Here is a 12,471-nt window from a genome sequence, read left to right on the forward strand (position 1 = left end):
AGAAAAAATTGCAGTGAATGGGAAAGCACATGAAAGAAACTACATTAATGAAACAAGAGCTTGTGAAAACAAAAAGCGTGCACATGCATCCTCCATTAGGGTCTTTTTGATCTTACACATGTTCTCTAAGCCAGTGAGGGTTCATTTTATGCAGAATAGCGTATGCATAAAACCACAAAATTAGGTCTGCCAGATGCTTAATCAACCAAGGTAAATGTAAACACAATGGCACACTTATGCAAAAAAGATAGAATTTGAATGTCTCCCCAGCAAAAATGGGTAATTAAGAAAATAAACATGACAAAGGGCTTATTTAAATCACCATCGCCAGAATTAATGCTATAAACAAGTTATGATAGATAACAATCTCCTGCAATTGTCACAGACAAAAAGTAATGATTTTCCAACATAATAAGGCTTTGTGCAAGTTGAGAAACGGATGCATTTGTTTTTCATCAGATGTCGGCTGAAAACTAAAATTGTCAACCTCATTTCCTATAGAAATAGAAGGAATGATAAACTATGTTCTTGCACATATGTTCTTAGTGTTGTCTGCTCTCAGAAAGAAAAATAAAACACTGAACCTCTGGTAGTTTTAAATCCAGATTTCCAGATCTTATTAAACCAGGCTAAGGATTTGAATGGAAGTCAATTACTGGTATCATGTGTCTTTTAAATAGATTATACAAATATTACAATAAAGAAACCTTGACCACTGTCCAAGAATTTCAGACGAGGATGTCTACTTTAAAAGAAAGGAGTGGTTATGAGGTATTTCAGATTTAATTCATTATGAAGGTAACCAATTCACATGAAAAAATATGGGTAATAATGCATAGGTTTATAATGTAAATTAAAAATCAATTATATTATATCATATTATATTATAAAGTGAACGTGGCTCAAGTCTAGTGTGTCTGGACCTTATCAGGCACAAAAGTCAGAGGGGACACAGCATGGGTGCTGTCTCACTGTGTCTCCATTACACCTGAATGCCGTTAGGGGGGAAATCATGGCAGTAAAGGTAGTGCAAGCCAACAAGAACAAATGGCTGTGTGGTGCAGTAAGGAAAAGCAGGGGGTTTAATCTAGAAGTGTTTATGTTGTTATGAACAGATGGCACATGTAGCTGACGGCCAGAAAGAACAGGCAAACAGGCTAAAGCGGAGGGTCACATTCCCTCAAATAAATTAGTATATGTAATGACAGGATGCCTTGGCGGTGATGGTAATAATAGATAATGAGTGAAGAGACTGTGACATTAGTGCTCCCATCATTGGAATGGAGGCAAATGCCATTTTTTGCAAACAAAAAATTTATTTGCACCATTGGTTGTGCATGTGGCGAGGCAACAGCAGACCAGCCAAAAATAAAGCATGCAGTCCAGATGATGGAGACCACACTGAAAACAAGAACACAGTTTATGAATTTTTAAAATTCCTAATGGTTCCAAAAGGAGGTTTTCACAAGTGATGTCATTGAAAGAACCATTTTGTAAAGGAATTTACAAGTGTAAAGGAATAATCTCAAGAATCATTTTCCACTAAAAAGTACCTTTATGCAATGGAAAGATTTCATGCACATTAATGGTTCTTCATGAAACAATACGTCAATAAAGAACTAGTCAGATTTGTAACACTGATCATGTAAACTTCTTTGATGAAAAGGTCAGAGGCATCACAAGATGCTTTGGATGATTGTCAAATCATGATGGAAACATGATCATCAGATTCCACACACGTTGCATTAATAATTAATGATTAAATGCTGTTATAAATAAAGTAATATTAAACATAGGGGTGAAAAATTAACAGTGATTTAAAAAAAAAAAACACTATATGCCAACCAATATATATTTGGATTTAAATAACCAAATTCTGACGATTTTAGAACTGAATCATTATTGCAATGAGTAATATGTTTCTGGCATGTTGTATGTTTTGCAACTATTCTTTTTAACCCTTAATGATGCAGCACATAGCTTTTTAAACAACCATGGTGGAAGACGTGCACATATTCCGTGATGACAATACCAAGATTCCCAGTGCTTTGATTCTGAAACACTGGTTCAATGAGCATGAGGAATCTTTGTTATGTATGAATTGGTCAACATCTTACATACTGAACCTGATGAATCTTGGTATTGGCATCCTGGAATATGGACATACAGGTGCTTCTAAAAAAATTAGCATATTGTGATAAAAGTTCATTATTTTCCATAATGTAATGATAAAAATTAAACTTTCATATATTTTAGATTCATTGCACACCAACTGAAATATTTCAGGTCTTTTATTGTTTTAATACTGATGATTTTGGCATACAGCTCATGAAAAATCTAAATTCCTATCTCAAAAAATTAGCATATTTCATCCGACCAATAAAAGAAAAGTGTTTTTAATACAAAAAAAGTCAACCTTCAAATAATTATGTTCAGTTATGCACTCAATACTTGGTCGGTAATCCTTTTGCAGAAATGACTGCTTCAATGCGGCGTGGCATGGAGGCAATCAGCCTGTGGCACTGCTGAGGTTTTATGGAGGCCCAGGATGCTTCGATAGCAGCCTTCAGCTCATCCAGAGTGTTGGGTCTTGCGTCTCTCAACTTTCTCTTCACAATATCCCACAGATTCTCTATGGGGTTCAGGTCAGGAGAGTTGGCAGGTCAATTGAGCACAGTAATACCATGGTCAGTAAACCATTTACCAGTGGTTTTGGCACTGTGAGCAGGTGCCAGGTCGTGCTGAAAAATGAAATCTTCATCTCCATAAAGCTTTTCATCAGATGGAAGCATGAAGTGCTCCAAAATCTCCTGATAGCTAGCTGCATTGACCCTGCCCTTGATAAAACACAGTGGACCAACACCAGCAGCTGACATGGCACCCCAGACCATCACTGACTGTGGGTACTTGACACTGGACTTCAGGCATTTTGGCATTTACTTCTCCCCAGTTTTCCTCCAGACTCTGGCACCTTGATTTCTGATTGACATGCAAAATTTGCTTTCATCCGAAAAAAGTACTGGACCACTGAGCACCAGTCCAGTGCTGCTTCTCTGTAGCCAATTTCCTGCACACGCCTGTGCACGGTGGCTCTGGATGTTTCTTCTCAAGACTCAGTCCACTGCTTCCGCAGGTCCCCCAAGGTCTGGAATCGGTCCTTCTCCACAATCTTCCTCAGGGTCCGGTCACCTCTTCTCGTTGTGCAGCGATTTTTGCCTCACTTTTTCCTTCCCACAGACTTCCCACTGAGGTGCCTTGATACAGCACTCTGGGAACAGCCTATTCAATCAGAAATTTCTTTCTGTGTCTTTCCCTCTTGCTTGAGGGTGTCAATGATGGCCTTCTGGACAGCAGTCAGGTCGGCAGTTTTACCCATGATTGCAGTTTTGAGTAATGAACTAGGCTGGGAGTTTTTAAAAGCCTCAGGAATCTTTTGCAGGTGTTTAGAGTTAATTAGAGAACCTTTTCATGATATGCTAATTTTTTGAGATAGGAATTTTGGGTTTTCATGAGCTGTATGCCAAAATCATCAGTATTAAAACAATAAAAGACCTGAAATATTTCAGTTGGTGTGCAATGAATCTAAAATATATGAACGTTTAATTTTTATCATTAATTTGGAAAATAATGAACTTTCTAACTAATATGAGTCAAAAGAGTGGGTATATACTTGTATGAACAGAAGAGTTTGTGTGTTTGGATAGATTATCATTATATAATCCTCATACTAAAAAGTGGTAAATATTTAGAAAGAACAAGCAGATGTGTCCAGACTTTTGACTGCTACAGTAACTGAAACTGTAAATAGAAACAAATAGCCACAGGAGCTTATAAATTATTACTAAGACGTGTCAGAGAAATGCTAGAGGCTCAATACACAAATCTAGAAGGAAAGCAGTGTTTGGATGGCACAGATTACCCCTGTGGTGAAAGAGTACCAGTAAATAAACATCTCAGTGGGAGGACTCATGGCTAAGCAGAGATAACACTTCTGTAAATGACAATCTAGAGCACATGATAAAAATAGTAATACATCTCTAATGTCTTCTGAGTGCTGTGAGCTCCACTTAGAAAAACACTCCTGTCTGCCTGTATGAATAGCTCAGGACAAGTGGTTTATAAAAAACTCTGGTTGAGTAATTGTGAATAACAAAATACTATTTCAATTAGCCTATTCTTAAAAGGCAAGTTTACATGCACTTCATCATAGTGCCCAAGCCGGGATCAATAAAAAAACAGTTCCTATACAGGTGGTATTATGACAGGCATGTAGTTAAAAGGAAGATATAAATATTATGCATGAACAAATGGGGCTCTCTGGTCAATATTTTATTCTCATTTATTGATTTTAAATTTCTTTTTGTGGCTCAGTCTTTCATGAAGTCTTAGCTTATTGTAATAGACTGCCAGAAAAGCAAGTAAAAACCAATCGATGATTTACTTTTATATAAATTTTTTTTTTTTTAAATCGACCAGCAGACTATGAGCTCATTAAATGTGAAACTTACTGCAAACTCTTTTGTCAACTAAGCAACATGAAAGATGTTTTCATCAATAAAAACATTTTCTAGTGCATAGCCTGTGAGAGGATGTCAGGGTAAATACAAAGGGAAGTAAACACGGCTGGTTTACAAAAAGCGAGCAGCTTCAACATGGAGGGGGGAAACAAACAAAAAAAGAGTGAAACAAGTGTGTGTGTCTTTGGACCAGTTCACTGCATGTCATTTTAGGGCACAGAGAGCATCTGTCATTTATGCTGGCAGAGACTGATGGGTAAGCCATGCTGAGATGCTCAAATAACATCCATCTTACAGAGGTGAACTAGGTCAGTGATGACATTTGGAAAGCTGCTGATATTTCTTTAGGAAAATTTAACCCTCCTGCTTTGTGGTTATGGAAGTGTTGTAAAAAAAAAGAAAAATTGTAGTCTGACCTCAAACTGTTGTGGTTGGAGTCTGTTAAATGAAAATGAACTGGCTAAATATGAACTTCCCCTCGGTCCATCATAGATGTACATACATTTGTTTCTTCATCTGAACAGGTTTGGATACATTTTATATTGCATCACTTGCTTGCACTCTGCAGTGAATGGGTGCCATTAGAATGATGGATTTGTATTTATTTTTTCTTCACAAGACATTAATCGATGGACTGGAGACATGTGGATTCCTTGTGTATTACTGTGATTTTTTCAACTGTGTTTTTTATCAGCTGTTTGGACTCTCATTCTGACGGCACCCATTCACTGCAGAGGATAAAGCAAGTGATGATCAGCTAGTGATGTAATGCTACATTTCTCCAAATCTGTTCAGATGAAGAAACAACTCATTCTACACCTTGGATGACCTGAGTGTTAAGTACAATTTCAGCTAATTTGAATTTTGGGTAAAGTGTTCCTTTAAATCGCTAAAACAATGTTATTACTATGAATGATTTACACAATTTCAAAAGAGATAATTAAAACATTTAACATTTAATAACCTAGCAGAAATTAGTAATAATCTTAGCATATCTTTCACCTCCCAAGTGATGACAGATAAGCATCTCCTAGATTTCTTTAATATCCTGCTGGTGTGTCCAGATAAGCACCTTTCAGATTTATTGGAGTTAATATTTGCTAATGAGCTTTTATATAGCATGTCATCATACAATTGGTCAGCACATGAAATTCTAATCAAATTTTTTATAGTTTTATTGAAGGAAACCTGATTGGATCCCAAATCCCTCAATATGTTTGGGCAAATCAAGACTTTGGCTATCGGGTACACTGATAAACGGCCAGGATTTCACAAACAGTACTATTATATATAAATACATTCTTATAGGGTCAATTGTTTACATAAAAACAGAACACTTGAGTGCTAAACACAGTCACATTAATGCTGAGATGGACCACCCATTCAAATGTTTGCTTTGAAGACAGAAACACAAACACAGTCACGTTCTCTTACACTTTGGTTTGATAGACCTTCACTGTATTGAGGGTGCCATCTAGTCCCTGAACAGTATGGCTTAAAGCACACGGCAACATTCTGAACCTTCCCCTGTAATGAATCTGCTATTGATCTAGAGCTACAGACTCACATACGGCTAGACCTCGGGCCCCCTGGACAGGAAAGCAATCATAATATTCACTCTCAGTGGTATAACTCCTCAAGAAATCCCTAAAGGTGCAGAACACATTTCTGCAAGGCATTGTTTTGCACCTAGTACTCACAGAAAAACAAAAGTAAATAAAATCAAGGACCACAAAGTAATCGATTTTTTGATTGCTGAGCATGTCCGCAAAAGCTCATTCACACAGTAGACTGAATGCTGTTTAGAAAACAATGAAGAAATCTAAAAGTCTGTTGGAAGTAGGAAGGAAGGCAGAGTCCTTCTAATAGCATTTTTATTTTCTTACAGTATGTTGCTATGATATACACTATGATATATACTACTGCTGAAAGGCTTGTCACAATGAAAAACTGATACAAGAGGACAGAAATACACATTAGTCTACATGAAATATAACCTGCAAGCCCTTTTAAACTAACACACAGGTGACAAAATCCATTTGAAAGTATTTTGATTAAATCTTCTAATCGTACATATGGCCTATCAATCTGAGAAATCATCAAAATACACCAAAATTTTCACTTGAGACTTCAAATGACACTGTTCTACTTAACACCTACTATTAAAGGACTATTTTAATTGTAGAAGAACAGAGATAGCAAACCAAATAATGCCCAATGCACAGTGTATTGGTGCTGAGGTACCAGGATTAGGCACTTGAGTAAATAGAACTCTGCCAAAAAATGGGGCAAGTTTCCAGTTATCAAGGCAGAGCTTAACTGATGGCCTTTTTTTTCTTTTTTGGCAGTGATTATCTACTTGCTCTACTTGGTCAGCACTATAAAAGAAGAACAAAAATATCCCATATATCCAGCATTAAATATTCTGTTCTGAAATACCATTTAATTAGCATACAAATTAATAAAACCAATTCAAGAATTAATGGGATAAGCACCTGCAGAAAAAAAAAAAAAAACAGAGCTTCTGCAGCTTCCTGTCGTGAGGCACAAAGCGGCCACCACAGAGACTGCAGGACTTATGTAGGTCGACTGAAGGGACGTGAATGGGGACACTGAATTGCATCACGGAACAATTGTCAACACATTCATTGTGCTAAAACCCAGGAAAAACATTCACAATCAAATCAAATAATACTGGAACTAGGGAGGAGTAGGGCAAAATGTGTCAGTGGCTAATCTGTCATTTTTATAATCAATCAAACCGGAACAAATATTTAAAAAGCACTCAGCAAAATAAGCAGTTGCATACTGAATAAGAGGTGCTTTTCATTTTGCACGTTAAAAAAAAATTATTGTCAAAGCAAATCAATAAAAGATACATTTCATGCATGTTAGGCATTTGGTAAGTTTCGGTTCCAACTGCACAAAATACTATTATTAGAAAATATTGAAAATTAAATATTATCAAAATTAAATATTTTGTCTTCTATATGAAAATGTCAATAATGTACAGGAAAAAAAAAACTTTGGAACTGGTTTTTGCCCAGCAAATGATTCCTTTTAAGTGCATACAAATACAGGTTTCTCAATGATTCCTTGTTTCTCATTTCTTTGAGGACAAACTGAGTAAATGACACATCTTACCCCACTCTCCCTTATAAGGCTTGCTGTTGTGCCATCATCAATGTGCCAAACACATTCACTCCTACACTGCATTGACTGATGCTAGAGAACAGTGCTGATTGTGTCAAAGTCCTTACTAATTTGGGAGCTACTTGGCAGGGACTTGAGGTACTCCAGATGCCTCCTAGCATCTTCCTGGTTATGCCGTACGTAATAGATGACATAAGCGATAACCATCGTGAACCAACCAAACATGGTGACAAACATAGCCACATCGGTAGTCTTATGGTGGAAGTTACAAAAGTTTATGCCCGAATCCAAGACCTGGATGACAGGCTTGCCGGCGTACTCTTCCTGAACAGCGGTGTGGCAGCTCACCTCGTTCACAGTCTCGGGATCCAGCCGGAGTTCACGCAACACCTCCTGAAGGGTGCACTCACAGTGCCATGGGTTGTTGGACAGGCTGATCTTGGCATGCAGCCGAGCGAAGGCTTCCTTAGGGACGCTTTGCATGTGATTATGGGACAGGTCGAGCGCCCGCAAGCTCTCTGTGACACCTTGAAAAGCCCCAGCGTCCACGGTTTCGATGGCGTTCCTTGACATGTCCAGCTCTTGGAGCCAGGGAAGGTTTTTAAAAGCCTGGTTTGGGATTTTGGTGATGTGATTGGAGGACAGAAGAAGCGACACAGTATTGTGAGGAAGGTCGGAGGGAATCTCTTCTAGGTTGCGAGAGGAACACTGCACAACCGTCAAGCCATTCCTCTCAGAGCAGTGGCAACTCTTGGGACACGCAAAACCTTTTGCACTCAAACAAATCACAGCTAAAATGTATCTCAAGGTAAGGGGACAGCCATGAGGGATGAAGACTTTCCTTGACACATAAACCCCTCCAAGGAAAGTCATGTCCAGCTTCTTACTTTCTGAATGCTCTACACTTCAATTGCAGCCATTGTTATTCCAAGTCCTATTGAAATATTAATGAATATAAATTACAGGTGTCATTCCAACAGCGGGAGTTTTTCCTTAGTAATGCCCTGTGAGAACATGTGGGGTAGTGATTTATAATTTTCAGGTGTTTGAAGTCATTGTTAGTGTCTTGGAGAGAATCCAAATGAGTCCATCAACATCTGAAAGGCAATTAAACATTTGAGAGGGAAATGTTCTACAGCCAAGTTTTAATTAGAAGCCAAAAGCAGGAGGAGGTTGTGAAGAGGGCTCCATTCACATAACATCCCTCCTGCCAAGTCTGGAAACTGCAAGAATGAAAGGAGATAAGAAGAATCACCCACACAAACAGACGTTAATGTGAAGTAGAATGAATTAATATTTGATTAATTTAAATATTAATTAAAGGGGGCTTCAAAGGCATGGTTCACACAAAAATTAACTTTGTGTCATCATTTTCTCAACCTTTTGTAATTCTGAACCTGTATGAGTTTCCTTCTTCTGTGGAACATGGAAAGAAATTTTTCTATTTTTTTTTCTATTTTTAGAAATATATCAGTAGGTTTTTTTTCTTTCTCTCCACACAATTGAAGTCAATGGTGACCAAAACTATCTGGTTTCCAACATTCATCAAAATGACAAAAACAGCATGGGGGTAAGTAAATGATGACAGAATTTTAATTTTTTAATTTTTTTTAACTACTTTAAAATATCCTTTGTAACATGAATAGCAATGTATCACAGAGTGTTCTGATCTGAAATGGCTCCAACCATGACAAAAATTTTATTTAAGTCCCATAATTTTGCAGATAAATACATATAATCTCATTATATGAGAAAGGACAGATTTATTAAAACAAAACAAATCAATTTCTCATTTACTCCATGGCAACACAATGCTCATTAATGGCTATTAGAAACTCTAATGATAAAAAAAAAAAAAAAAAAAAAAAAGTTATCTAAATTTTCCCATCAGTGAATAGAGGAAATAGGCAGAATATTCCAGTTGTTTTAAATACTGACAAACTCAAAAAATGACAACAACAACGAAAACTTTTGGCTTATCATAAAAGTTGTCAATATGACAACTATATTTCAAGCCTTGTAAAAAAAAAAAAAAAAAATAGAAATATGATTAAATTAGAGTTGATTATTCGAAAAAAGCTTAGAGCAGCTTAGACATTGTGTTGTTTGTGTCGTGGAGGAATGGAAAACATCAGAAGATTTTCTTTTCAGGTTTCTAAACTTACATGAGGGAGAGGAATATTTCATTGGAGAACAGATCATAATGAGCTCCTTACATGGAGACAACCAATCAGATCACGACTGCCCTGTCTACACGGATAGCTTGTACTTTGTCAAAAAAAAACCTCTGCTGAGACAGCAACTCATTTTACAAGTGGCTGTAAGGCAGGTAGATAATATTAATATGCGAAAGGCATGCTGCAGTGAAGCGACTTCCATTCTTTCCACTGAAACTTTGTCACAGACAGCACTCGAGACGTGGATGCATCATCTTGAAAATGTCGAAATAGAAGATTAATTCACTGGCAATATACAGTGAGCAATAAGTAACCCAGCTCAGGATTGATTGCTGGTTCAGCAGAAGCTCAGTAACAGAAGCTGATTATTGTGATGGATGCTAAAACCACATGCCACGTTTGGAATCCAATAGGATGCAAGTACATGGTTCATCTATTAAGGCGTGTTGCGCAAGACAGTGAGACTGTGACAGTACAGCTCCAGCAAGCACAGCACGTTGCATTTTGGTTGCAGTTAGGCAGAAGTGCCTTTTAAAAACATCTAGAGAAACCACACATACCACTGAAAAATGATAATGCACCACAATTAAACATGTTAAAAATGTTGATAATTATACCCGGCAGGGTTTCTTAAATATTAAAAACATCAGTATTTTTATAATGGAAACAAAACCTGCTTAAAATGCAACATTCGTAATATGCTTTATTTTAGCATAATCAAATGAATTAATATACTTGAATACAAACATGTCATTTGTCTCCTTTTTTAAGCTTGCATGAAATTAAAAGCCAAATATGTGTCAACAACAGGAAATTAAACTTAAATTATTATTGCTTTACTACATTGTTAAGAAGGAGCGCACTAGACATTATTTTTCCCGTCTAGAGTCACAGGAGGTGTGTTTTTATTTATTATTATTATTTATTTATTTTTCTGAGGTAAGGCACTTAACCTCAAGATAAACATATATCAGTGTCTTCTTAACACATGAGAGCAATGTCATGTAGCTGTAAAACTGAATAAAAAACTGCTAGAATTATGCCAACTATTTAGATTATGATTTAGACTGCAATAATCTTATAGTCTACCTTTGACACCTTTTGAGCAAACTATTAACAAGAAAAAAGAAAGACAAGGTTGAATATCGTTTTATATCAAGCTCTCTCTCTCTCTCTCTGTGTGTGTTATTTTTAAAGACGACGCTGAGGTATCCTATTGGTAAACACTTTAAACAGAAAAAGCAGGAATCAAAAACTGGCACTACGATACAGGTAAGAAGGTACACTGTACGAGGCTGGACTTGGTATGTCCTGCTAACAACTGAATGAATACGAGAAAAGAAATGAAACAAAGAGTCACCTTGTAGAGAAATACATATGACGTAAAAACAGTCAAATCAAAATAATACTGCAACAAAAACATTGCATGGCCATATAAAGACAAGACAAATCCCCAGCACTTCACAAAATGAATTACATTTACGAACTAAATGCATTTAGCCTATACCCTTTCCATGTGTGGTTTCAAATAGAAAAATATTAGAAAGTTAGCCTTTCTTAATATAAACTGAATGCTTCATAATGACTTACCATAGTTTGTTGATAGTTCAGTGGATCAGTCGCCTTTGTAGTGAGTAAAAGTGAAGAGCACACAGCAGCTATAAGACATCCGCCTTGCGCTGATTGGATGCTGAGCCCCGCGCGCTGCTCCGGAGGCTGATGGTGCGCTCGCTCCACCCGCATCTCACCGACTGCTTGTGGTGGGGATTTTGATTCATTCCAGTGATTCGAGTCTTTTGAATCAGTTCACCAAAAAGATCCATTCATTTGCGTTTTCAAGTGGAATCCTTTGACCAACGTGACTGGTTCGTTCAGTGGTCCCTTCTGCTGGCTGCATCGTTGGTAGACGAGTCCTTTTGTGTTTGAAGGACTATTCTATTGTAAAATAATAACACTTTTTATTGCAATACTTCTTATAATGAATATCTTACGAGCTAAGGTAAACTACCCAAAGTGACGGTCATGAAAAATAGCATTATCCTAATTCCCGTGTTTTATGATTTCTATCGAATGGCTTCCTAATCTTGATCACCACGCCCAAATAAATCGTGTTTTACCTGATGTAAGTTTGCAGTCTATTTTAAATACAGTAAAATTATATAGGCAACAAAAAATGTTGTATTTCAGCCAGGCGCAGGTAAACAAACAGCCACCAAATCATGAAAAAATCTTATGAGAAGTGTTGGGAGCTTTGTCACGAGGCTTTGAACCCACGCTTCAGAGTGCCTTTCAAAATTAGTCTACTAGTTACATTGTATTTATTCTTCTTCTACCAAAGTCATGTGATATAGTCAAAGTGTTTCGAAATGGTCATAAAGTGCTACACAAAAAAAATGCTGTTGATAGCCTGTTGGCTATACCGTGAAGGACACATGTTTATTTATTTATTTATTTATTTGGAATGTAAGTGTAGTAAGACCTCAAGCTACCCTTTGTTTGTTTCTGTTGAGATTTTGCAAGATTTCGACAATATCAAAACAAGGATGCTTCTAACAGTTCCTAATTTGTGTTTTTAATTTCTAGCTTTGTGTAACTATAATGTGGATATATTTTGAATGGTCATT

General features: G+C 36.9%; 1 protein-coding gene across 1 annotated transcript; it reads right to left on the reverse strand.

The window, feature by feature from the left end:
- Nucleotides 1-6,375: 6,375 nt before the first annotated feature.
- lrrc3 (leucine rich repeat containing 3) lies at nucleotides 6,376-12,048 on the reverse strand. The gene is made up of 2 exons (XM_026271405.1): nucleotides 11,438-12,048; nucleotides 6,376-8,893 (listed from the first exon to the last, which is right to left on the reverse strand). The coding sequence occupies exon 2, from the start codon at nucleotides 8,541-8,543 to the stop codon at nucleotides 7,743-7,745; it is 801 nt and encodes a 266-aa protein (XP_026127190.1). The 5' UTR covers nucleotides 8,544-8,893; nucleotides 11,438-12,048; the 3' UTR covers nucleotides 6,376-7,742.
- Between the last annotated feature and the right edge of the window lie 423 nt (nucleotides 12,049-12,471).

This window comes from Carassius auratus, chromosome 9, assembly GCF_003368295.1.
Source record: "Carassius auratus strain Wakin chromosome 9, ASM336829v1, whole genome shotgun sequence".
Lineage (NCBI taxonomy): Eukaryota > Metazoa > Chordata > Actinopteri > Cypriniformes > Cyprinidae > Carassius > Carassius auratus.

Bases quoted from the DNA above. Each gene is read 5' to 3' on its own strand.
- lrrc3 (XM_026271405.1), bottom strand. From the start codon at position 8,543: ATGACTTTCCTTGGAGGGGTTTATGTGTCAAGGAAAGTCTTCATCCCT.